General features: G+C 41.5%; 1 protein-coding gene across 6 annotated transcripts in view; it reads left to right on the forward strand.

Annotated features, from left to right (window-relative positions):
* TNRC6C (trinucleotide repeat containing adaptor 6C) overlaps nt 1-13380 on the forward strand; it is a 160455-nt gene extending 147075 nt beyond the window's left edge. For all 6 annotated transcript variants that reach the window (XM_048490119.1, XM_048490113.1, XM_048490117.1 and 3 more), the window contains 4 exons: nt 1845-2039; nt 5233-5303; nt 9639-9778; nt 10320-13380. In XM_048490119.1, coding sequence (XP_048346076.1) covers nt 1845-2039; nt 5233-5303; nt 9639-9778; nt 10320-10680 — 767 coding nt within the window. In that variant the 3' untranslated portion in view covers nt 10681-13380. The remainder of the gene's footprint in view (nt 1-1844; nt 2040-5232; nt 5304-9638; nt 9779-10319) is intronic.
* Nucleotides 13381-27904: the final 14524 nt, after the last annotated feature.

Genomic DNA, 27904 nt, shown 5'->3' on the forward strand with positions numbered 1-27904 from the left:
TATAATTATTGCAACCTGTTGCTAGTTCCTGCAGTGGAGATAGCAGCATTAATGGTTCTTGCGTATTTTTAGGGAGGGGATTGGGTTTCACATGGACTGTTGTCCCAGCTTACATACACAATGAAGACTTTGCTTTTTAACTTAAGCAGCAAAAATAGGAAAATTATATGTGTTGCAGAGCATGTGGTCTGTTGTCTACAGTTAATTAAAAGGAAATTATAATTTGCTTTCGATTTAATTACTATGCATTTTTGTGTGTGCATTTTCTCCTCTTTTTTCCTGATCTGCTTCTCTGTATCACCTTTGCAGGAGCTGTTGGCATAACATGTAATGATAGGTTTTTTTTAAAAAAAATTAAGGTTCAGCTATTGGTTAGTAATCCAAGCCAAACATACATGTTCCTTTAGACCAACTGTGCAGTTACTATTTTAATCCATGGTGTTGGTCTTGCTGTTAAAACGGAGTATCTGGAAGGGGATAAAGCTTTGATCTTGCTAATGAGCCAGCCTTGCAAATGGTGCACATGGGAGGGTGTAGAAGTGTGTGCAAGGGCTCTGGTTTTCAGTAAAGGTTATTGGTGCGATGGTCTATTTAGATGAAGCTTGCTTTGGCATCCCATCACATATCCATCTTACATGCTGCGGCCATTAGTGAACCATCTGTCTAGGAATGTGATTAGTCTTTCAGTGACAAAATATTCTGGTGTGTTTTCTTTGCTGACCTAATTCCTACAACTGAAGTTGAATCACGTGCATTTCTCAGTGTCAATCAGTTTCACATCACCTTTCATACCATCGTTGTGATGATAAAAAGAGATTAGAGATGTGGCATTCATGTAATACGTGTTGTGCTACAAGGGGTCCTTTTTGTGGAAACGTTTCACATTAGTGTAGGAGACCCTACTTTTTCTGCAGCCTCTAGACTTAGCTTATTATTCAACCTAAGCTATGGCTGGCGTCAATTTGCTCCCAGGCTCCGAGAGGAGAGTAACTTCCCAACTAGATAAGTTAGAGATGCCTTTCTTTCCCTCCTCCTGCATGGTACCCGAAGATGGAGGTCAAGATGGAGTACAGAGATAATTATATCAGACAGCAAAGCAAGATTTCTTCTCCTCTACCTCACCACTATTTTGCTCTTAAAATGGTGAATAAACTATTCCTATAAGGAGCCATTCTTAGACAGTTCAATGACCTAATTTACTTACATCTTGGTTAGAGATAGGACATACAGGGACATTGATGGTAATAAGTTCTTGTATCAAGGGTTCAGTCCTTCTCATAGCGAGTTACGACAACTAAGCTATAAGGCACAGGGACAGTAGTTGTGCCAGCAGACCACTTTTTGGGTTAGGCAGGATCCTTATCCACCTACCCATCATCATCACCCCCTCAAATAGTACCTCTGCCAAATGTGGCTCCCAAACAGGGTTAAAAAACCCACACAACACAATCCCTGTAGTTCATGAAGAAGAGGTACTTGCTTGGAAGCAACATCATGAAATATGTGTTTAGTAACTTGAAACTTGCAAATACCATCACTGACTTAATTCTTAAGTCATGATGCTGGGTGATTGGCACTGGACGTCCTATTGAATGCAGATTTGTCCTGGACAATAAGAGTAACTCTGGAATTTTTAAAAGCACTGTCTTAATGGTACTAATGTGACAACAAGAATTTCAGATACATTAAGAAGAAAAGTTTTGCCAGTTATGTTATGTGTTTATCAATGTTATTGTAGATTGTAGGGCTTATCTACTGGTGATGAGGCCTGAATCCTAGGGACTGCCAAATATCTGTATATTTCACCTTTTAACAAATACCTGAATTGCATTTCTCTGTTTCAGGTAAATTGTCAGACATCAAGTCAACATGGTCCTCTGGCCCAATTTCTCACACACAAGCCTCTCTGTCTCATGAACTGTGGAAGGTACCCAGAAACACTACTGCTCCTACGAGACCACCTCCAGGCTTAACGAACACCAAGCCATCGTCTACCTGGGGTGCCAGCCCACTGGGTTGGACCAGCTCTTATTCTTCTGGTATTCCCAACCTCTCTGTTTTATTGCAATACAGCACTTTACTGTACATATCTCCTCTATATATTCAAGGTTCTTTTGTGTAGAAAATGTCAGTCTTTTAAGGGCCAACAATATTTTTCTGTGATGGAAGATGCATTGTAACAAAACCAAGGCATGCAGTCAGTCAATTGTGAAAATTCAGTTCAGAAAATAATCTCTTCTTTTAGTAATTCTTTGCTTTGAGGCAGGTGAATTTTTGTGCGCAGATAGGGATTTTGCATTAAACAATCCATGTTGTTGTGAATAAATGAAAGGGATAATTGGACTAGCAAAATATTAATCTTGGATTTTGGAGTTAGGGGAAACCATAAAAGCACAACTGCACAGTGTATGCTAAGCAGAATTTTCCAAATGTCATCACTATAGAGGCATGTGACACCCCCCCCCCCCCCTCAGCAAAAGTAGCTACTGTGGTGTCCTACTAAAACATACCTTCATGTTGGGTAGCAGCCAGAAGCTAAAGACAGAGGAACGGTTGTCTTTACTGCAGTTTGGAAGTGACTGTTTTCATGAACTAAAACATAAGCAAAAGAACAACAAACAAAGTTTTTAAATGACCTTTAAATTACCTTCCCACTGCTTTGTTACTAAATGTAACACATTCATAGTTCGCAAGTGATTGTTGACCGCCACCCCCTCCCCCATTATTATTGCTGCTAGTCCAAACTGAATTGGCTGGGTCAGTGCTGGTGGCCCATCTTTTATAGCACAAGACCTAGTAATGACAGCAGCAAACCTGTGAGTTAATCAGTCTGCTACTGTCACAGGTAGGAACTACGGTCTTGACACAGCAGGGGTATTCCTGCTCCCCTCAAGTAGAACAGTTCCTCATCTGCCCCTTGCCATGAAAATGGAGATGGCACAGACTGTACGAGGCACCATACACTTCTGGCCATGCAGGATCCCTTTTGGGCCAGTATCTCCCCCAAATGTACGTCTCTTATGGTGCTTAAGCATCAGATTGGGAACGAGAGTAGTTCCCTGTTAAAATGCGTCATAAAGGAACAGTTGCTGGGACTTGAAAATGCTTGAAGATCAGAAAGGAATTCAGTAAGAAGTTTGCATTAGAAGAGAAAACTGTGGAGATTTGGGACATTCGCACAGGCTTTGATTAGGTTGAGTGTTCATCTTAGAAACTAAGGAGAAAGGGATGCTGATCACTCACTGAGGCATGATTTTTTAAAAGTTTAGGCTACTCAGTTCTTGTATGGTTGTGGGTTTGAGCCCCCTTGTTCAGCACTAGGCAGAATTCTGTGGAAAACAATGACCAGTATTTGCAAGGGTAGATAGTAAGTTATATGTATGCTGGAAGGATGTGTATATGCAGTCACATACATTGCCCAAACTCTGATTCATCCTATCAGTGTCTCTCTAATTTTATAATTTACCCTAATCATGTGTAACCTCTGGATCATGTAATATGATTTTTGCTACTCCTTTAATTGGGCTCTTTTATGATTCTTTTGATCTAGTAGAATGTTCTCTTCAAAAATGAATGTAATTTTTTTACTGCTAATGGTGGAAGGGAAATGCTCTCTTTGCCCTCCCCTTTCCCATATGAATTACAGTTCACTTTTTTTCTGAGCTCCATCTTGTGGCCAAGGAGCAAATATGACAAGATGCTGCAAAATTCCTCAGCCTTTTGAATTGAAAGGTCACTGTGTAATTTCATTTCTTCCTTGTGAAAATTGAGCTCATTAGTCTTTATTTTTGTGCCATTTTCTGATTCCTCATGCCTTCCCATTAAGTTTGCACAATGTGTAACGTTGTTTTTGCTTCAAAATGATATATTACAAGTAGAATAAAGTTACATTTAAAATGATGAGAAACTGCATATAAGAAAAATAAATAAAACATTAACTCTAGCAATAGAACTTGAAAAAATAAAAAGGCTCACAAGGCTCAAAAAACCCTGCGTGTTTATATATTGTTTTCTAATTCTAAATTCAGTGAGTACAGCAACACACCTGACTTTAGAAAGTCGTGTGGCACTTTGTAAGTGCTGCCATATCAAAGTCATGCTGTTTGACCTTATTGTACCATGCAAAACAGAGGTGTTTTAATTGGTCTCCTAATTTTTTAAACCATAGTTTAAAATTGAGCAAAGCATCTTCTTTAATTTGTAGAACAACAGAATTTTAAAAATGTGATATTATAGGGAAGCAAGCCTAAGCAGGTCTACTTAGAAGCAGGTCCCATTTTATTCAGTGGGGCTTACTCCCAAGCAAGTGTTCTTAGGATTGCAGTCTGTGAGTTTGATCAATGCATAGTGCTTTTATATTGAGGATGAGTGCAATTTCAACAACTAATGCTGCTTTGGAAAAAAAAATTAAGTTGAAAGCCACAGCTAACTATGCATACTTTAGTGTGTGCATGTATATACACACACATACATAATGAGCAAAATGAAGTGGATTCAGCCAGCTGTACCACTCAATCTTGCCCCATTCTCTTCCTTAGCACAACCACTGTCTAACATAGATTTTGTCTGTGCAGGTCCCATGATCCATTGTGTAACCTTTTTGGATAGTCGAAGGACACCATGTCTTCCTTTTTCATTCAAAGAAAAGCTGGTTGGATCCATCCTAGTATCATAAAATCAACATAAAAATCTGATCTCAGCTGGAAAGTGCTTATCTAATCTGTTCCATTCACTCTGTGCCCTGCGTACCATTTTGCTTTCGGGAATCTGTTTTCAGCAAGGTCCTTGTAACCATTTCAGGATTTCATTCAGATCTTTGCCAGCTTATCTCAAAAGCATGAGATCTGAAAATATAGCAAATGAGAGAAATTCCTTTGAGCATTTCAGGCTGTCGTTAATCTCAAAATCAAAGAAGTAGGGACATTGCAAAGAAGCAGTAATACAGAAATTACACAAAGCTGTACGTTGGCCACCATTCCATTAAAAGTCTTGGTAGCTAGGGAAAATATAGCATGAATATGCATCCTCCAGTGTAATTCAAAAGCACCTATCAAGGAATAAAGAAATCAGCTGACAATCCCCCAGTTGGACAAAAGACATTCTGATGTATTTGCTTATTAGAAATCCCTGTAGCAGTTTTATTCCTCGTGTCTGCGTCCTGCATGTTGTACAACTTTTGTTCTATTGATTGGATTGTGCTGACACTAATTTTTTCCCTTCATTGTGATATAGGCTCAGCCTGGAGTACTGACAGCTCAGGAAGAACAAGTAGCTGGCTGGTCCTTCGTAACCTTACACCCCAGGTAAGCCCATCCGGAATACTGGGAACAGCAGAAAAGTAGGAAGAGGTTTTTATTCCCCACTTTTTTTCTACCTTAAGGAGTCTCAAAGCAGCTTACTATCACATTTTCTTTCCTCATAACAGGCACCATGTGAGATAGGTGGGGTTGAGAGGGCTCTGAGAGAACCATGACTGACCCAAGGTCACCCGGCTCACTTCAAATAGGGAATCAAAGCCAATTCACCAGATTAGAGTCCATCAAAACACCATAACATTTGGCACCCTGATCTAAGCCTTTTATTAATGTATCTGGTTGAAATCCATCTTATGGTATTCCACTTACAGAACAATTGCAATGTCTCATCTAAAGTGGTCACTGGCTAGTTCAATAGATTTTAGCACTGGTCCCTTCAACATTTTGTTAACGGTTTACAAAGATGACACTTATTCAGAGTATTATGTAGCATTAGATGCACTTTTGTCATTCATGAGTTTGTAAGACAAAATATCTCCTATCACATTAAGTACTTTTGAATTCCATGAGCAACCAATATATGCTCTGAAAAATAGCAGGTTTTAGCACAAATTATTAGATTCTTCTCCTTGCTTGTGAAAATGTTCAGGGCAAACTTTTTAAAAATAGATTCATCAGGGGATTTAAAATGAGGAAATATAATAATAGCCCGTCAGCCGCATAAATTATAAGACAGTTCTTGACTGGATACACTTGCTCAGTCACTGTTCCAAAACCAAGATTTTCTAGATGTGTGGTGGTTGGTATGTATGTTACAGAAAGTGGATCCCTAATGAAGGCTTTAGTGGTAAACAGACTCTGTAAAAGCTGATACATAAACCACTTCACACATCCGCTTGTAATTCTGCAATCAACAAAAAAGTGCAATTAAAAAAGTAATAATAATGTACCTTGGAAAATCACTGTAAACAAATGATTTAAAAGGTGCATATTGTTAACGAGGTTCAAATGCTTTAAGACAAGTCTGGTTAAAGTGTAGTTTATCATTTATTTAGTGAGAATTAAATTACTTTTCCAATTAAAACTTCCATTCTTTTGCAAATGTCTTCAAAATCCTTGGTATAAACTCTTACATTAAAAAAAAACACTGATTGCAGCTGTGTTTGTTCAGAGGAGCAAGGCACACACAGAGAGAAAAGCGGGCAAATGCATTAAACCTCCAGAGAGAATGAATGTATAAGTGAGGGATGACTACTACCACACTGTCATAGTAACTCCTTTCTCATAATGCCAGTGAAGTTAGTCTGCCACGGTATGATATATTGCTCTGCCTCCTTCCCCATCCCTATCGGTCAGAGTAAGTGGTGTGCATTAAGGCAGATCATCATCTACCTGCTAATAGACAAGTTGGTGAAATCTGAGGATACTGAAATTTGGTAATCAGTGCTGTGAATGGACAAGACAGATCTTTCTACAAACCTGAAAAACGTCCTGGGTTAGCAGAAAAATCTAAAATCTACAAAAAATACATTAGGAGAGGGTTGAAAAAAACTCAAAATGATAAAAGCAGTGTCTGTGGCTTTAAGAAACATATTTCCTCAATGACTGTTTCTGGACTGCCACAACATTCCAAGCCTGACATTTCTGTGAGCAAAAGGCTGGGGGAGGGCAGGGGCGTATTCCAAGGCTGTTTTAGCCTTTAAGAGAGGACTCAGTGGGGCCAGGCCTGAGGCTAGGGTTTCCAGCTCCAAGCTGGGAAATTCCTTGTGACTTTGGAGTGGAGCCTAGAGAGGGTGGTGTTTGGGGAGGGAAGGGCCTCTGCCAGAGTCTGCCATCCGAAGCAGTTTTGTTTTTTCTCCAGGCCGATCTCTTATCGTCTGGAGTGTAGCTATAATTCCAGATCTCCAGATTCTGCATGGATGTTGGCAACCCTAGGCAAGGCAGCAACAACTGGGTGACTTGAGACTAGCCAATTTGCAAGACTCAGTCAAGTCTAGCTGCTTGCTACTATTCAACAGCAGGCACCCTATGAAAGCTAGTGTGGTGTAGTGATTGGAATTTAAGAGTAATGTCTGGGGGGACCCAGGTTTAAATCTCCATCTTGCTATGGAAGCTCACTGGGAGAGAATGAGATAGGAAAAGGGGAGAGGATATGGGGTTGCCGGGGGGGGGGGAGTAATGTGGGGGAGAGGGATACAGGGGAAAGTGATGTGCCCCCCTCACAATTTCTTGAGGCTTCTTTACCATGCAAGTGGGCCTTTCCCAAGAACCTTGATCGTAGTTTTCCTACTGAGGAAGTGGAATCAAAAACATGGGTCGATAAATGTAGCTTAGCTGTTGGGTGAGATTGGGAAACAGATATCTCTAGTTAGTTGATCTTTTGGGATTCCAGGAGATCTCTGGGCCTCACGTAGAGGTTAGCAACCCTAGAAGGAGAGAAGGAAGTAGGAAAAGGGAAGGGACTATGGCAAGGACGTAGGTGGGGGGGGGGGGTTCTCAGGTTCAACTCCCCCCATTCATGTCCGAAGCTCCGCCCCTCCGTTTGTGGGTTTTAAAAACATTTTTAGTGTTTTTTTGTTTTTGGCCTGCAGGGGGCGCATTGTTTGGGCTAGCCCAGGGGTAGGGAACCTGCGGTTCTCCAGATGTTCAGGAACTACAATTCCCATCAGCCCCTACCAGCATGGCCAATTGGCCATGCTGACAGAGGCTGATGGGAATTGTAGTTCCTGAACATCTGGAGAGCCGCAGGTTCCCTACCCCTGGGCTAGCAGCACCAAACTTTCAGGGATTGTTTGGGGGACTCTCCTGATGATACTACCCGGGTTTGGTGAGGTTTGGTTCAGGGGGTCCAAAGCTATGGACTCCCAAAGGGGGTGCCCCCATCCTCCATTGTTTCCAATGGGAGCTAATAGAAGATGGGGGCTACAGCTTTGGGGGTCCATAACCTTGGACACCCTGAACCAAACTTCACGAAACCTGGGATGTATTACCAGGAGAGTCTCTTATTGATACCAGCCAGGTTTAGTGAAGTTTGGTCCAGGGGGTCCAAAGCTATGGACTCCCAAAGGGGGTGCCCCCATCCCCCATTGTTTCCAATGGGAGCTAATAGGAGATGGGGGCTACACCCATAACTTTGGGTCCCCCTGAACCAAACTTCAGCAAACCTGGGTGGTATCATTAGGAGAGTCTCCTAAAGATACTCTGAAAGTTTGGTGCTTCTAGCTTAACCATTGCACCCCTGACAGCAGGCACCCCCCCAAATTTCCCCAGATTCTCCTTTTAAATCTACCCCCTTCGGCATGGATTTAAAGGGAGAATCTGAGGTCCTCAGTTTAGAAGAAGAAGAAGAAGAGTTTGGATTTATATCCCCCCTTTCTCTCCTGTAGGAGACTCAAAGGAGCTTACAATCTCCTTGCCCTTCCTCCCTCACAACAAACACCCTGTGAGGTGGGTGGGGCTGAGAGAGCTCTGAAAAGCTGTGACTAGCCCAAGGTCACCCAGCTGGCGTGTATGGGAGTGCACAGGCTAATCTGAATTCCCCAGATAAGCCTCCACAGCTCAAGTGGCAGAGCGGGGAATCAAACCCGGTTCCTCCAGATTAGAATGCACCTGCTCTTAACCACTACGCCACATTGAAAGTGATGCTGTTTCAGGGTGGGGGATAATCCACCCCAAAACAGCATCACTTTCAATGTTGTTCAACTAGGGACCCCAGATTCTCCTTTTAAGGTGGATTTAAAAGGAGAATTTTGGCTCTCTAGTTTAAACACCATTGAAAGTGATGCTGTTTGGGGGTGGATTCCAGCATCACAGCGGCTGCCCGGGGGGAAGGGGGGGGGGCTCAGATTTTGCACCAGGCTCCATTTTCCCTCTATGCCTCTGCCCAGAGGGGAGGGCAGAAGGAACTGCTGGCTGGGAGCCCAGCTGGTGCGCAGGGGAGGGCAGGGCAGGGGAGTCTGCTGTCCCCGGCCTCGGAGAGCTGCTTTTATAAGCGCTAGGCCAGGGGCGGGGCTTGGGGAGGCATGGCCATGCCCTAGGGGTGGGTGGGGTGTGACCCCCCCCGACCCCCCCAATAAAAATCTATACCTACGTCTCTGGACTATGGGAGCTTTCAGGAAAGGGAAAGGAAATAGTGGTTGAGGGGGGAAATGAGGCATCTTCCAGAAGTCATGGTGGGTTTCCACTTGTCAACATCTAAATTGTTATGTTAGACTTTGTGAAGATAATGTTTTGATTTTACATGTATCTTCTTCTTAAAATGTTAATTCACATTTATGAAAGCAGCAATTACAGCCCCCATCATTTAAAGAAAAAGCTCAATAAATAAATACTTTAATTCTTATTCTTCTCTCCCCCCCCCCCCCCCCCCCCCCCCGCAATTAGATTGATGGTTCTACACTGCGTACGCTATGCTTGCAGCATGGTCCTCTTATTACATTCCATCTGAACTTGACTCAAGGAAATGCTGTGGTCCGATACAGTTCCAAGGAAGAAGCAGCGAAGGCCCAGAAGTCTCTGCATATGTATGCATATAGCCAGTATTTGATATGATTCTGACACTTCTAAATTTGTTATGTCTGTAATGTTTGCTAGGAGCAGAATAAACAATGAAAAATAATACATAGAAACATGGCATTAAGGAATCTTGCCTGATATAATCTTTATGATCAAGGTCATTATCCTAAAGACTAGCAGATCTAATATAAAGGTAGGGTTCTTTTCTAGGTTGAAAGTTGCAGCCCATTAACCTTTCCAACAATACCTCTTTCATCCACTCTGACAAAGCATTTTAAGAAGAGAATATAGTGTGTAGTCGTAGTGTAGAAATGTAGAGCAATTATTTATAGGGTTCTTGGATGAAAAGGCTTGCTGAGAGTGTTACCAGCAGCCTTAAAAAAGACATATCTGGACATCAGCTACACCAAATAAAGAAAGTTTTATTTCAGGGTAGACATACATAGGATAAAGTATTATGCCTCAGTTTCTGTTCTTGGTAGTATAAGTGGCAGATTTGGACATTCTGTCAGGATTTGATCACCCTTGTGTCTTTCCTTCTGTTTCCAGGTGTGTTTTGGGGAACACTACCATCTTGGCTGAATTCGCTGGAGAAGAGGAAGTAAACCGTTTCTTAGCACAAGGCCAGCCACTGCCCCCCACCTCCAGTTGGCAGTCCAACACTGGAACCACTCAGACACGTTTGGGCTCCACAAGTAGCTCACATGGAATGGTGCGCAATGACGCAGGCCACTGGAATACCCCCTGCCTAGGCGGGAAAGGGAGCAGTGATCTGCTCTGGGGCGGGGTCCCTCAGTACTCAAGCAGCCTTTGGGGTCCACCCAGCACCGATGACGGCAGGGTTATCGGAAGCCCAACGCCTTTGAATACTCTGCTCCCAGGTGACCTTCTCAGCGGGGAGTCCATCTAGGATGCCAGAGAAACAAAATGGAAGTAACAATCATCAGCACTAAAAGAAAAATAATGGTAACCCTTTCCAGTCCAGGGCATCGTGAAGAATCCAGCTTTAATAGATCAGACTGGCAGCCCTTTTTTAGTACCTCTGTCCAATATCGACTATGAAACTCTGCCGAAGTCCTTGTGAACTGTTAGTGCAACAGTATGGGCTCCCTTTGGTCAGTGTCACGTGCTAATGATAGGTTTTATGTGGGTTTTTTTTCCAATGGCTTTTTGATTTTGTTTTTATGTTTGTATGGTGTTTTTAAAGATGTATAAAAGCTGCTTAGACTAGTTCTATCATGAAGGGCACTTTTCAGAATTTGGGCTGGAAAGGGTTATTTTATCAACTTTGGGAGTGGGGGAGGGATGAAGGGGGGGAATGTGAGAAAGCCTATTTAAATGAGCCTGTGATAATTATGCACATTACCAGAGGCGGATCCATTAATCACAAGGGGGTGGCAACCGACCAGCCCATCAGCAGCATTGGGGAACGAATCTTTTGCCCCTTGGCTGTACAACTTGGATTGAGTGGTGGGGTGGAGTATCTGTGTCCATTACTCCCATGGGTCTTGCCTATGCACATTACACTTGTTTCATTACTTTTTTGTGTCATTGTTTTTTGAAATTCCCCCTAAAAAAAAATAGTAAAATGGTTTAGAAAAAAAAAAAACATATCAAACATGCAACTATACTTGAATCCAGCAGGCCAATAACAAAATGTGAACACTTTCTATTATTACACTTCCAGGTTGGCATCAGAAAACAAAAGAACAGGCTCTAGGGAAAAAATAATTTTTTTCTTATATGTATGCATTGGGGAAAAGATGGATTGATGTGTGAGCGTATGGGGGTGTGTGTGCGCCAGTTGTACGACTTAACAAAATGTACGTTTGTTTTTTTTCTTTCCCTTCTCAGTATATGCTTTTGATTTGCTCATTGGTCAAACGTTTAATTGTTATTAGCTTCTAACTTTGCACTGAGTGTCCACAGCCCTTCTTGTAGCTAATCCTACTTGTTTTTTAAAAAAAAAATGAAAAAAAAACTGATAGGAGGGGCTGGCGACAATTCACGTGTAAATGTTTACTCAAGGACTCTTACTGCATTTTAAAAACTTACAGTGTGTATCTCTGGAGAATAATATGTATATCTACCTTTAGCAGCTTTTTATTGTGGACTAATGCAAGGAAATAATTACCGGAGTATTGCACCATTTTTCCTTTCAGAATATAAAGTTTTTTTAAAAAGGAAAAAAAAAAGACTCTTGTTGAACTGTGGCCATAAATACTTGTAAAGAGTGGATGGTTCCCTGCAAGCCGGAATGGAAACAAGCACTTGGACATAGGTTTTGACTGCTTTTGGAGGAGTCTACAGTTTTGGCTCCCACCTGTTTACAGACTTTTTTTTTCCTCCTTCAAACTTTAAAATAAAAAAGGAATTGAAAAAAAAGAAAAAAAATAGACTTCCATCATAAAGAAACCTATTTTCAGAATGAAGATATGCTACTTCAGAGCTCTGGGATTGAAACAGTATTTGTTGTTGTTGTTCTCGTTGTTCTCGTTGTTGTTGTTTAATCCTTTTCTTTGGCCATTGCTGTGTACTCTTTTTTTGTTGTTGTTGTTGTTTTTTTCCTCCTCTTCGTCAGAGTGGCGAAAAAACGTTGTGATCACTATCTTGCACATGGTGGAAGATGTCTCAGGAAAGCCGGGTTTCCCGAGGAGCAACTCCACACCATTTCATGTATTTTTTAAACCCAACTCCTAGCACTGAAGACAAAAAAATAAAAAATAAAAATAAAAAAGACAGTAAGAGAAGAAGAAAAATACCTAATCTAATGTGTAGCAGTTACATATTTACCAAATAATGGACTCAAAAAAATAGATGTTTGAAGAGTGCTTTATATATTAAAAATTGCTTTATGTTTAAAAATGATCAATGTTTTTGATTGTTTTGAAAGGAAGAAAGACAATGGAATAACATACCCTTTGAGTATGTTTTTAAAAATTATATGAACATTGTGCTCCCTGCCTGCTTGGATCAGGAAACTTGTGCATTACATTTTTTTTTGTTAAAGATTAGCTTTTTAATGGTATTGTCCAATTAAAAAGGGTCCTGCAAGATTGCAAATCAACAAAAGCTGGTTTTCTAGAGGATCATGAACTATGCACAGATTGGGTTCCAGACTTGTGTTTTCTCAAGTTTTCGTAGTGTATTTAGCTGAATACCCTTTTCTCAGAGTGATTGCATCTCATTCTCATTACACGCACTCTACATATGTATTGTGTATATATATCTCTCTATACACACAAACACACACACATTATATTTATATATAAAATACATATGTGCCTATGTGCGGATTGAAATAGTCAACACAATTTTCCATGCTGAAGTTTAGCAATGAGTTGTAGGAATAAAAAAAAAACAAAACTCCCAGTCATTTAAAATTTGGGATGGAAGTTTTTTTAAAAAATCCTGTTGAATATTTTTTTTTGCCTTTCATTTTGAAATTAAGATGTCTGTAACTCTGAGATGAAAAAAAAAGTTTGTGGCTTTTAATGTTATTTCTCCTCATAGAATGTGATTGTTAAAAACATGCACCAGAAGTTGCTTTCAAGAGTACGAAAATTCTTTGAAACTTAATAAACTGCAGTTTTTCTTGGCTGTTCAAAAAGCATGTGTATTTTCTTGCGTTTTGAGACAACTGTTAACCTCCTAACTTTAACTGCAATTTTTGGGCCCTTTTGAGGCTTGCCACGTTTTTTTACATGTTTAATGTGAAACCAGACAAATAGGTGAAATATAACCCCCCACCCCACCCCACCCCATGTTGGATTTGAGGCACCTCCTCTGATTTTAAATTGCGGGATATTTTTGCTATGTGTGTTTTGCTAATCTTTAAACACAGACATTAAGACAATGATGGATTTTATATGGATAATTAGTCAAATTTTAAAGATTGTATTTCTGTTTTCTTCTTACCCCATGGAAGAATGTTCATCACACCTCTGCAACTGAAGGTACACAGGCAGCATTCAGAGAGTGCAAACCACCCACATTTTGTTATGCTTTCAGGCCACCATTCCTGTGCCTCTAGTATTTCATAACTTCTGAGAACAAAGGCTTTCACCTGTGAACTTTTAGTTGTTGTTGTTCATGTGATATTACAAGAGCATTCTTCTTTTCCTCTGAACTCCTGTTTGAGAAAATAATCATGTGACACTTTCAGCTCAGACTTTTAGAAAAAGTTCCAGGTTTTGATGGTGAGAAGTGAAGGCAATTTATTTCGCCAGAGTAGTAAACGATATGCTTAAGATATGTGTTTGCTTAAGAATGGTCCTTTCTGAACAACACAAATAAAACACCTTGAAGATGCTTTAAAAAGAACAATTTTGGCTTTTTTACTCCATATAGCATGAACAAATAAAGTGTTTCCAGTCAGAACGGTTCTTCTTCCTGTCACCCCACCCCCACCCCACCACTCAAATTCTTACTTTCATTTATGCAGAAGATCGTGCCCCGCCATTTTCTGCAACCTCCATGCAGCTACCATTTACAGATTGTTCCCATGGAGGTTTCCTCTGCTAGCAGCTAACCTGCTTGCTATTTCCATCTAAAAAGTTCAGTAATAAAGTTTCGTTTCCCTGGCAATCCCACGTTTGTGTCATTTCTTTTTTCTTTTTGTTTTATTTTGATGGAGGAGTCTTCATACCTACAATGACACCATATGAGAATTGTAGCCACTCAGAGGGCCGGTCTATCTTCCATTACTTTCAGTCACAGGTAGCCAGACCTTTCGGCTTTCGCCATGACTAAAAGACTTTCAGTGAAAGTAATGGGTAGACCTGTCTACCCATTGCCTCTTAATGGGAGGTAGACCAGCCGTCCGAGTGGCAACAATACTCATATGGTATCATTATTGCTACAAAGACACCTCCCTCAAAACAAAAAAACACACACAAATTACTAAAAAGTTATTACTGAACCTTTTTAGATGGAAATAGCAAGTAGATGAGCTGCTAGCAGGTGTGGGAACAGCCTGCAAATGGCAGCAGATGCATGGAGGCTCCTGAAGCTTGCAGAAAATGGCAGGCGAGATCTGCAAAAATGAAAGGAAGAGCTCACATGGTGGGGGACAAGAAAAGTAAAATGGAACTTGTTCTGCACAGGCAAGGGAAACTGTCTTCACCCCATTTGGGGGGGAAAAGATTACTAGTTTAGCATTTTCACAAAACCCCAGGTTGAGCAGAAATAAAACATCCTGAGGATGTTTTGGGGAAAAAAACCTGTATGGAGTTCCTCCCCAAAGCGCTTCTTTTAACATCCCCAAGATGTTTTATTTGTGCTGTGCAGAAAAGACTACAGAGATTCTAAAACCCTGGGAAGCCCCAAAATGAATCCGTAAGAATCCCTTTTTCTCTGGACAGCAAAGCATCAGAACTTTAGCTCATTTCATGCAATTTGTGACAGCTTTTAAGCAGCCAGTAACTTCTTGTTGTTCACTTGCTGTAAAATCTCATACAAGATGACAGACAGTGTGTCTTGGTCAACTTGGCATGGAAAATCAGGCCTTGTGTATTTATTTGATTTGTATCCCACCCTTCAAATGCATCCCAGGGTGGGTTACAACTATCTAAAAATGTTTCCCACATTATAATAAAAACAGCATCATTTACAGATAAAAATTCCTAAACACGTACCTAAAATTAAAACATGCCTGAAACAAAACATACCTAAAAACATACCCACCCGCTCCCTATCCCTCCAGGTGCAAGTGGAAGACAAGTTCCAATAAAGCCCGGTGGACTGGGGGTAAATGGTATGGGTCATTCAAATGCCCAGGCAAAAAGTACGTTTTCAAAAGTATAAACAGGATGCCCTGAAGCCATGTTTGTTGATTAATGTTGTGTACATGTTAAATTTGTCTTTTGGTTCAGTCAGGAAATCTATGCTATAGTCCTAAATATATGATATAATCTTGTTGCAATTGGTCCATGTTGCAAATGGGTTCATGTTGCAATTGATCCATGTTGTAATTGGGATTAGCGTGTAGTTTAAGGCATTCTCGTGCCTTCTCTTCAGGCCATATGACACTGTTTTCTGTAACGTACACCTTTATCTAGAAATTTGGAAATATCATGTATGGACTCATGGCATGAATTGCTACCAGCAAATATTAGTGACTTTTATCTCTAATTCAGCTTGGTCAAGAAATGTAGACAGCTTTTCATTTAGGACATTGCTCAAATGTTACTATTATGCATTTAATTTCTAAGATGGAGTTGTAAGGTGTAAGGAAGATGCAGTTATAAAAAGGTAAGGCGCTTGACTTGTATTTTTGAGCTGGTATTATGAGTTGATTTAAATACAGTTATCTGAAATATGGGTGTCAAATATTTGGGAGGATGCAAGCTTGCCCCAGGCATTATTTTCTGAAGATATGCCAGTATGTTGCGGTCTAACTGTCACTTGCTTTTTGACAAATTCCAAAATCTCAGCTTCTTGAACTTAACAGAGTCCTGGTCATGAAATTCTCAGGACAGTCTGACCTCTGGGGCCCAGGGAGGATGTGAGCAGCACATAACATAACATATAGTTAGATCCTCAGTAACCTAGTCACTATGGATAAGAACAGAGAGTGCTGTTTATGAAGACTGGCGGGGGCAGGGATACTTCAAAGCTGTTTCATTCAAATGTATGTCCCTGCCAGGGCCTCCATAGAATTGCCATTAAGCACCCCAGAGTATTCTGGAATCCATTAGTCCACACCTGGACAATAGAAATCAGTCTATTGGTCTTTGTAGGAGGAGACTTATGAAACCTCTGGTCTTCAGCAGGTGATGATTCAGGAATGAGAGAAAGGAATGTCTGCATGCCCAGAAGCTTTCAAGCTTGCTGTTAGTTGCTGTTTCCCCAGAGCTGAGCTTTCCAGATCTGTGGGTTCCAGATCTAAGTTCCAGTTACACCATCAGGAAATTAGGTACTCTACCCATGCCCAGTACCATTCTTTGTAACCTTAAAATTGAGTATTGTCACTGAATCAAAAACAATTTCATATTTAAGCCAAGTTCAAACTCACCCTTTAAAACAGTGCAAATGTTATTCTCAGTATGAGGTGGTGTGTTTTTTTTTTAGATACCAAGTTCCAACTACTGCCAAAAGGCAGAACAATTCATGCATTTATATCATATCTGTCTTCGGGGGTATGTGAGTGGTGTTATCTGATTTTTTTTTCCCCCAGCAACCCTGAGAAACAGGTTAGGCCAAGAAAGTTAGTAGCCCCTGATCATCCAGTAAGCTTCATAGTCCCAGTGGGCATACAAACCAAGATATTAATCTGTGGCTGTGCCCTTCCCATCCCTTCCCACACCACAAACAGATAATAGGTCAAGAGCTAATAAATAGTCAAGTCTTAATCACTCCCTCACTGTCAGTTCTATTGTACCTCTTTGAAAAGGTGTCCCAAAATGTTCACTTCTGACTACAAAGTTGAAATGTAGTATACACATAACCAAACTAATGCAGAGCTTTCTTGCCAGCTAGATTTAATGTTATGCCCTCTGCATTACTGCATAGAAGGTTCCAGAACATCCCTCAGGAAGAGAGGATATGCCCCTGTGGGGCAAGTAGGCTTGAAATGGTAATGCACATCTTTTTTACTGTCCTTTTTATGAGGAGATCCATGAGAAGTTTATAAATTCCATTTTAGAAGAAGAAGAGTTTGGGTTTATATCCTTCCTTTCTCTGTAAGGAGACTCAAGGTAGTTTACGAGCTCCTTTCCCTTCCTCTACCCACAGCAGACACCTTGTCAGGTAGGTGGGGCTGAGAGAGTTCCGAAGAACTGTGGCTAGCCCAAAGTCACCCAGCAGGAATGTAGGAGTGGAGAAACACATCTGGTTCACCAGATAAGCCTCTGCCACTCAGGTGGAAGAGTGGGGAATCAAACCCGGTTCTCCAGGTTAGAATCCACCTGCTCTTAACCACTACACCACGCTGGCTTTAATCTATAGAGTTGGACTGCCCAACATTTTAAAGCTTTCTCATTTATTAAATGCCTCTGGTCCAAGTAAAAGTTCGTCATGGTGTTAAGCTGTAGGACTTTTTATTACATTTTTAAGTGATCCCAGGATGGATTTGATGGGTTTATTTCCTTTTTTCTCCCTCTTTTAATAATAGTATATTTTGGAGTTTCATAACTTAATTTTAAACTATGTATTTTTTAAAAAAAATCTGTGTGCTGCTAATACTTATGCCAATAAAGGCTATGCACATAACCAAATAATCTTAATTGAACATTACAACAAAGGGACAGCATCTTTTTTTTAATGGAGGACATGAAGTTCATTTTTTCAAAATGGAGGACATGAAGTTCATCCCAAGGTTATTGTGCTCTGACACTAAGTAGAAAATTTGCACACGTGTCACTACGTAATATTCAGAAAGTTTGGAAAGGGGAGATGTCTAAACTTAGTCAAATTACAGGACATGAAAGTTCCCTTATAATAAAAAAAATAGTACTGCACTGAGCAAGTTTAGCCAGATGTTACAGAATATATTGAGCTGTTAGCATTCTGTTATTCCCTAAACACACTTGAATCAGCCTTCAGTGAATTTCTGATAGCAGCCAGAAATATGTATCTATGCTTGGAGAAATCAAGTTTCATTTACTTATAAGTGATATATGTTGCATCAGTTTCAGAAACTTGGGTTCATTCCGCAGAATAATGCACATGAACTTGGGTTCATTCCGCAGAATAATGCACTTTCAAACTGCTTTCAGTGCTCTTTGAAGCTGTGCGGAACAGCAAAATCCACTTGCAAACAGCTGTGAAAGTGGTTTGAAAATGCATTATTTTGCGTGTGCGGAAGGGGCCTTGGCAAATATTGATGTGATGGTAATCTGGAGAGTTCTTGCCATCTCCATGGGCACCTCCACCCTGTTTGCAAGGCTGGATTCTGGCTTTGCAAAAGGAGAGAGCCAGCAGGGTGCCTGTAAAGATGGGGAGCCTGTTGTATGAAAAAAATTACAACAGGCTCAAGCAAGTGGGAACCCACAAGTGGGGACTCAAAAGGACATTATCCCCACCTTTTTTCTTCTGTTCTCCCTGGGCCATGTTCTCCATAAGGTTGGCTCGGCTGAATGCTAGGGGCTCCCGCAGGGCCTGTTAATTTTTTTTCTTTTTTTTGCTGAGGCACTGTTACCAGCGCTTTGGCATTTCTGACAGGTGTTGACTGACTGAGCATGCAAGACAGTTGAGATCAAGTTGCAAGGCACGCACATAGTCAGCTTAGGTTTGTTTTGAGTCTGTGGGGAGAGAGAAGAGGGAGACAGTGAGCCAATGGTGCCCTAGCATCAGGGTTGTGATCAGTGGTGGGATTCAAATAATTGAACAAGTGGTTGTTTACAAGCACCGTTTTAACAACCGGTTCTGCTGAAGTGGTGCGAACCGGCTGAATCCCACCACTGGTTGTGATGTTATGCCACCACCTCCCTTATTGCACTTCCATGAGCAACTCAGTCTTGATCGCATGTGAGAAAAATTGTGAGTAAAATTCTTCAAGAGACCCTCAAAATGGATACAGAGCTATGTATTGTAGTCTATTACTTACTGTACCAGGGTCAGGCTGAGGAGAAATAAAGTGCTGGAGGAGGCCCCAAGTATCTTAAAGTCTAGGGGTCCAGCCATGGATTAATACAGCCCTAGTTCTCCCCCTTCTTCTTTGCCACTTACTCTCCATCCTGCCACTCCTCTTAATGCTCTCTGTTTTTGCTCTGCTACCCCAACTCTTTCTGGCCCCTCACTCCAGCTCTCTCTTTCTTCCCTTCTACCCCAGCTGTTTTTAACTTTCTGCCCTGCTACTCCCACTCTCTCTTGGTCTTTTTGTCCTGCTACCCCAACTCTATCTGCCCCCCTCCAGCTCTCTCTGTCTTCCCACTTATTCCAGCCCTCTTTTTCTCTCTTCCTATCCCAGCTCTCTATGCTCTTACATTTCTGCCACCCTATCCCAGCTTTCATTCTCTCTTCCTGGCCACCTACCCTAGATCTGTCTTTCTCTCTGCCTCTCCCCAGCATTCATTCTCTTTCTGCCCCTACTCCAACTCTCTATTTCTTCCTCCCCCCTGGAGTGCTCTGGATGGGCATGGTGAGGTCACTCCCCCCCCCACAGCTCGACAAACCCCCCCCCCCACCAGCTGGAGCTGTTCCAAGTACAGCAAGGCCTTCTCTCTCCCTCCTGAAACAGCGTGGGGCAGGGTGTTTGTTTAGTTTTGGCTGCTAGGGTGCCAGGCTCACTGCTGACTTACTCGACAGCTGGCTCAGGTAAGGAATAGGACAGCTGTACAAGGACCCCTACTGGAGAGTTGGCTCAGGCAAGAAATAGGATAGCCCTACAAGGACCCCAGAGCTTTAAGAAGTGTTCCCGGCTGACTGAGAAGCTGTCTGGGAATTATTTTCCATCAGCCCCTCTGCACATGATAAATGGCACCCTCTGGATTACATCTCCAAAGTCCTTTTTCTGGTTCATCATCAGGAACACATTGCTCAATTAGATAGTAAGATGGCTATGCCATAGTAGTTTTATGAATAAAGCTTTTGCCAAAATGAATATGAGTTTGGCATCCTGTCAATACAGCAAAAACTCATTCATGAACAGATGTTGAAAATCTTTTGGACAAGACAATAAAACTGCATTCATGAACACCCTGTTGGATGGATGGCATTACACTGAATGTGATTTTCTTATACTTAATGCATGTTCAAAGTTTCATTAGTAAATAGAATATTTTCGTACTCTTTCTCTCCCTCTCTTTGCTTGCAAGCATCTTATCACAAGCTTTCCCCAGTGTCTTGAACTTTTCTTTTCACATCTATTTACTCTTTATCTCATTCTCTGTCCTGCATAGCATTAGTGCCAGATAAATTATCTTGTGTCACAGCTAAGGGAAGTTCTTGTTGCATAAAAAGCGTTAAGGGGATGTGTGGAATAATTCATTACTGCTCCTGACATGGTATATAGGCAGTATTGGGATTCAAATAATTTAACAAGTGGTTGTTTACAAGCACCATTTTAACAACCGGTTCTGCTGAAGTGGTGCGAACCTGCTGAATCCCGCCATTGGTTATAGGTACTGAGGGCCTGCTTTTGCTCACTTTACATTTAACACTGAGGTACAGGTTCCCTGAGCATATCAAATACATCCCCTGTGTTCCTTTTCAATGCCTGGAAGAAGGGTCCAGCATTTTTCAGTCACAACTTAAGCACATTTTACAGAGTCGTATTCAACATTTGAAATAGAATCATCCTTTAGAGTGGACAAGAGTTGTGTGTAGATACTCAGATGAAAAGTGGCCCTAATGCAGAATATGTACATCAGTGATTAGTGAGGGTTTATTTTGTACTAGTGGTGTGACTTGATGTGCACACATGATGTGCAGTTGATCCACAATGAATACTGTACCGATTGTATGAACTAGAGAGATATGAGAAATGCCCCCTTCCTGCGGCGTACATAACTGACTGGTCTTCTGATGATATTGAGATAGCTGACAATTTCAAGTACAGCCAGCAGAGGGAGCAGTTGTCTTGATTTAAGTCATGAAGGAAGAATATCTTCAAATGCCCTTACAGATGCCATAATCCTGTTTGTTAGTAAGTTGGGGCTTTTTGTTTTATTGGTAATGATGAAATCCTCACCCGCAGTCTTTCAGATGGCCAACAATTATTTAATACATCTCCCAGGATTTTGAACAAAAGACATTTAGGGACTTTCAACTTCTTGAATCATTCAGAGGTCATATTCTTTTCCAGTACCCTGAAAATCAAAATGTCAAAGATAATAAGAACTAGCCTGCCGGATCAGACCAGAGTCCATCTAGTCCAGCTCTCTGCTACTCGCAATGGCCCACCAGGTGTCTTTGGGATCTCACATGCAGGATGTGAAAGCGGTGGCCTTCTGCTACTGCTGCTCTTAAGCACCTGGTCTGCTAAGGCATTTGCAATCTCAGATCAAGGAGGATCAACATTGGTAGCCATAATGGACAGATCCTTTGCACAACATTGGAAAGCTATGAGAAACAGGTTTGAAGCCACTGAATTGGGAATCATATGTATACTTGAGACTGTGAAACTTGTGCTCAGCAGAGACTGGGAGTGATTAACTCCCTGTGGAAAGTAATCACCCCTCATCAGACAATTCATCTTGCTTTGCACAATATCCTATTCATTTTTCTCGGCCAATCTGTGCAGTTGCGAAGATCCAAGTGGTGGCTGGAGACCTCCTGGGATTTCAACTTATCTCCAGGTGACAGAAGTCAGTTCATCAGGAGAAACTGGCCACTTTGGAAGGTGGAGTCTGTGGAATTATACCCCACTGAAATCCCTCCCCAAGCCCTGCCCTTAGGCTCCACCGCTCAAGTATCCAGGTATTTCCCAACTAAGACCTGACAGCTCTACCAGGCTGTAACTAATCTCCTTTTGATGGGAACCTCTGCTCTTCTGACTGGATCTTATTTTTGCTTGTCATTTGCTGCTAATGTAGCATGCCTGTTTCTTGATGAAACTTATATGGCAACAAGTTTGTTAGCCTATAAGGTGCTGCAAGACTTATTATTGTTTTATCTAGTTACAGTGGCCTTAGTAGGCCTAGTTTATGTCCTCTGTGCAGCTTTGGAAAGTTTTTAAAGTCCAGAGGAATTTTCTGAGGTAACTGTGCTTGTGTATATAACAATGCTCAATTATTTTTACTCTGTATGGCAGAGGTGACCAAGGCCCAGTGGTACCCAGGCTCAGTGGGTCTGTTATCAAAGCTGCCTCCATAATATGTACAATAAGTCAGTTATAAATTTGCAGTCCTGTCTTATGCGTCTTCACTCAGAGGTAAGTCCCACAGATTCCAGTACACAGGATTGCAGCCCAGTTCCGAACAACCATTTTAGATGCTTTAAATTATTCTTGACAATGCCTTTGGCTTCATTAGGGGGCATATAAAAAAATACAGGCCTTTTTGGACACAAGCTGGGAGCCTGCCAACCTTGTGTATCTAATTTTGAACATGACCCAGAAGTGTGGATTTAAAAAATCTGTACAATGAAGTTACATGGATATAGAATCATAGAGTTGGAAGAGACCACAAGAGTCATCAAGTCCAACCCCCTGCCATGCAGGAACACACTATCAAAGCATCCCTGACAGATGGCCATCCAGTCTCTGTTTAAAAACCTCCAAAGGAGAAGACTCCACCATATGCCGAGACAGCGTATTTCACTGTCAAACAGCCTTTACTGTCAGGATTCAGAAGTTCTTCCTAATGTTTAGGAGAAATCTCTTTTTTCACAGTTTGAATTCATTAGGAGCAGCAGTTTGAATCCATTAGGAGTAGCAGTGGCATAGTGGTTAAGAGCAGGTGCATTCTAATCTGGAGGAACCAGGTTTGCCATCTCAGCTGTGGCAGCTTATCTGGGGAATTCAGATTAGCCTGTACACTCCCACACATGCCAGCTGGGTGACCTTGGGCACAGCTTTTCAGAGAGCTCTCAGCCCCACCCACCTCACAGGGTGTTTGTTGTGAGGGGGGAAGGGTAAGGCGATTGTAAGCCCCTTTGAGTCTCCTACAGGAGAGAAAGGGGGGATATAAATCCAACTCTTCTTCTTCTTCATTACTCCTTGATCTAGTCTCTGGGGGAGCAGAAAACAAGCTTGTTCCCTCACTAACATGACATCCCTTCAAATATCTAAACATGGCGATCATGTCACCCTTTAACCTTCTCATCTCCAGGTGAAACATACCTAGCTCCCTAAGTCTCTCCTCATAGGGCATGGATTCCAGACCTTTTACCATTTTGGTCGCCCTCCTCTGGACCTGTCCAGATTGTCAATATCCTTCTTGAATTGCGGTGCCCAGAACTAGACAAAGTATTTCAGGTAAGGTTTAACCAGTGCAGAATGGAGAAGTACCATTATGTCCCTTGATCTAGACACTATATTCCTATTGATGCAGCCCAGAATTGCATTGGGGGCAAGGATTTTCCTGCAACCATGGGGAAGGCCCAGGTTTGCAAACTAAAATCAGAAAAAAAATTTTTTTACCAGGGCTGGGGGAAGGCTTGTTTGGATATGGAATATGTGGCATAAAAGAAACCAAAACCAAAACAGGAACTTGGGGAATGTCTCAAGAAAAAGTTAGGTTATTTAAAAGATGGGATCTCAGGTACCTTCTCCCCACCTCTTTCCATCTTCTGGGAGAATGCAGATCCCTACAGTCATCCAGTCTTGTGCTTTCACTTATTCATTGAAGAAGGAGAAGAATTTGGATTTATATCCCACCTTTCTCTCCTATAAGGAAATACAAAGTGGCTTACAAACTCTTTTCCCTTTCTCTCCCCACAACAAGCTCACTATGGAAGAGTTCAGTTGTGCTAAAATGGAACATCCAATTCATACCTGGGCATGATCTGAATAAACCAATCAGATGTTTGCTAATATCAGTTAGGACTTGTTTATATAATACAGCATACCATGTTCCAAGCTGATGATGTGATTCCCAGTGTAAGTATTAAATCAGGCCGGGAGTCCACAAGACTGAATATCTTCAAACAATTTAAAAATGCTTTACTACTATGTACACTATAAGCTTCTCGCAAATATTCGCACAATAACACTTGTGTGGGATTTTTCCGTCAGTCTCCACTTTTCTCTCATATATCATTCTCTTCATATAGGTTGCAGACAATTTTTTCAGCAGCATAGACCCAACAATAAATCTTTTTATAGGATGCTATAAATTCTTTGGTTTGAAATAAGTTTATATCGAGCTTATCGGCTCCTGGGTTTGTGCCTGACCTCGTATCTTTGCAGGCTTAAAATATCTACAATGCAAGCAATAATATTCATAGTCATAAATGCTAAATCCAAGAAACAATTCATAACGATTGGACCTTACTTTTGGTGCTCACTGAGCCTCACACATTCAACCAATTCACAATTTTCTGCAATGTAGAATATACAGATATATCAATACCTTCCTCCTTGCAAATCAACTTATAAAGTGACAAAAGGTTTCCTATTCACCTGCTTGGACAGCGATCAGTAAAAGAGTCTCTACCCACCCCATGAAATTCCTTGGATTTAGCATTTACAAATATGAATATTATTGCGCCTTTATGTACAAGTGGAGATTGAGGGAAAAGTCCCACACAAGTGTTATTGTGCTGATATTTGAGAGAACCTTTTAGTGTACGTAGAAGTAAAGCATTTTGAAACTGTTTGAAGATATTCAGTCTTGTGATTCCCGGACTTATTCTGTGCAATTTGCACTAGCTTTGCTTCCGTTGCGGAAACCCCCATGTATTGCAATAAGGTGGTGTAAGTATTAGTCATGAGCATTGCTCAGGCAAATGTTAATTTGTACTGCATAATGTAAATAATTTTTAAAGCTTTTCATTATGATATGTCATCATCCCCTTGAAGTTCCTGAGATTTTTTTTATCCCATAAGTACTGCTAGTGTTCTAAAGAAAGTTGTAGAAGTCACTACTTTGAAGGAGAGGCATTGACATATAAACAGCTATATAGTTTCCATCCTTTCAACTAGTTTGCAGTCAGAAATCTATGGCCAGCAGATACTGAAAGCATAATTCCTTGGAGGTATTAATGCAAACATTCATAATATACAAGCCCAAAAGATCAGATGAAATAATGGAATTCTTGAATTGGACTCCTGAAATAGCAAGCTGCCAACTCAGCAATCCAAGTGGCGATTCTTATAAATGCTCCAATATGCCACACAAAAACAGAAATTTCCCTATGATGTCTTATCATCTATATTAGAGCCTAGAGATGGGCACATTTCTGGCAACTTCACTGCTGAGTTGTGCCTGGAGAAAAGGACAATAGATCAACACCCCAGCTAAGAGTGCCAGGTTGCCCACCACAGAGAGAAACCTCCCAACCTCACACTCTGGGCTCCCGCAGTGATGAAGCAGTGGGAGCAAAAGAAGGGGTGGGGGGAGGTAGACCGAAGTTGCACAACACCATGATGTCATTTCATACCTGGAAATGTCATTGCATACCTGGAAGTGATGTCACGGTATCACATGTGGCTCTAAGAAATTGCTAACAATTCTATGGTTTTTACCATAGTTTGGGAAAATCCTAGAGCAGGTATGCAAGAAGTGGCGATGTTTTGACATCACCCAGTGCTGATTTCCAGGGCCTCTTCCTCTCCATGGCTCCTGAGGACTTCCAGCCAAGGACTGGAACCCTAATCTCGGCTACAAAAGAAAAACCAGGAATCACTATGCTTAAGTGACACCAAAAGGATAGTTAAAAGCAAGGTTAATATACCACAGTGCAAATGTAACCATAGACTCATAGAGTTGGAAGGGGATATACATACAGGACATCTAGTCCAACACCCTGCTCAATGCAGGACCAGCCTGCTGCTTTAGAAGCTCAAGCTCTCACTTCTTATTGCCCAAGCTGTAGGCATTGGTACATAGAAGCCCTGCATCTTCAGCTTCATCAGACCTGGCCCTCCCAAGTCTACTAATAGGCATCTGTAGGTGTGAAGGACATTTTTATAACTCATCTGCTTCCCTCAGTGTCTGATCAGGTGCAGAAGTGCAGCACAATCCATCCACCCTACGATTAGCTTATTAGCTGCTTATACTGCATGATGTGATGTCACCACACGCCTGCTTTCTCTCTTTATTCACATTCCTCCAAATGACGTAACCTCTTCTGTGAGGTCTTTGCTTCATCCTTCACTAAAATTAAGCCTAGCAGTGTAACTCTGATACATTATATTTGGGTCTTGTCAAGTAGAAGACAATGCACTAGGCTGCTGACACTTAGGCGGATTCCGCATGGACCAAAAACAGCAGAGTGAAAATATTGTGAAAATGGTGTAAACCATTTAACATCCTTTTAAACCTTTTCACACCGTTTTCACTCCGCTGTTTTTGGCCCATGCGGAATCTGCCTTTGTTTGTAAAGGCGGCGGGGGGGGGGGGGGGTTACAATAAGACCACAGCACTTACAGAGAGTGGACTTTAGCCTCCTCTCTATTTTCCTTACCTGAATACTGATCAGGAGCCACTATTGGACTACATATAAACCTCCCCATGAGGGCAAATAATAAGTCCATTTGAAAAACAGAACAGGGGAAAGGCTGAAGTCCCCATATGCCTAACAATCAAGGTTTCAGCAAGGTACTCTCAGGGCACATCTGCTTCACAGAACCCAGGGCAGACATCAGGTGGGACCCATAAACAATGTGACTTTTAGTTAGGCCCTAAGTTTGACTGAACCATGTTCTCGCTGGGCTCATGCTGCGATCCATCTCCCCACCACCACCACCACCACCACCACCACCAGTGTGTTGAATTTTGAGGGTCGGGATTTGTGTTTTAATGTGTTGCCCTGTCTAGCATCATGCATATAGCCGGTGCAACATACACAAATACATGACAGAAGGTTCCTTGTGCTCAATGACACAAATGTTGAGTCAGAGTTATGAGTCAGTAAAGTCAGTAAAACACATTCAAGTAGAGTTGTGGTAGCAATTTCTGTTTATTATTTTACATCTGGCTCAAACAATTACCTTGTGATACCAACAGAAGGTACAGTTTAAGCTCAAATGGGCTGTGGACATCCAAACAATGGAGATAACCAAGAACCCAGATATTTAAAAAATGCTGGTTTATTAGGGTCATCTGTATAGAAAATCAGCAAAGGAAGGACCAGTGGTGAATTCAGGCAACTAGAAGCTAACAATGATTTGGATGTGGCTTCCCATAAGAATGTACAAGTGATGCAACCTTACCAAATCAAGGTGTAGTGGTTAAGAGTGGTGAACTCTAATCTGGAGAAGCAGGTTTGGTTCCCCATTCCTCCACATGAACAGCAGACTCTTATCTAGTGAGCTGGATCTATTTTCCTGCTCCTGCACATGAAGCCTGCTGGTGTAGGCTGGACTGCCCAACTAAAGTTCTCTCAGCCCCACCCACCTCACACACCTCACAGAGAGAGGAAGGGAAGGAACTTGTAAGCTGCTTTGAGATTCCTTAAAGCCAGAGAAAAGTGGGGTATAAATCCAAACTTTTCTTCTTCTCTTCTTCTTTCTAGTTTGGAACCATTCCAGATGGTTCTTTGCAATCTAGAACCATAGATATTTTTATTCTCTCCAAGCTGGATGTCTA

This window comes from Sphaerodactylus townsendi, linkage group LG03, assembly GCF_021028975.2.
Source record: "Sphaerodactylus townsendi isolate TG3544 linkage group LG03, MPM_Stown_v2.3, whole genome shotgun sequence".
NCBI lineage: Eukaryota > Metazoa > Chordata > Lepidosauria > Squamata > Sphaerodactylidae > Sphaerodactylus > Sphaerodactylus townsendi.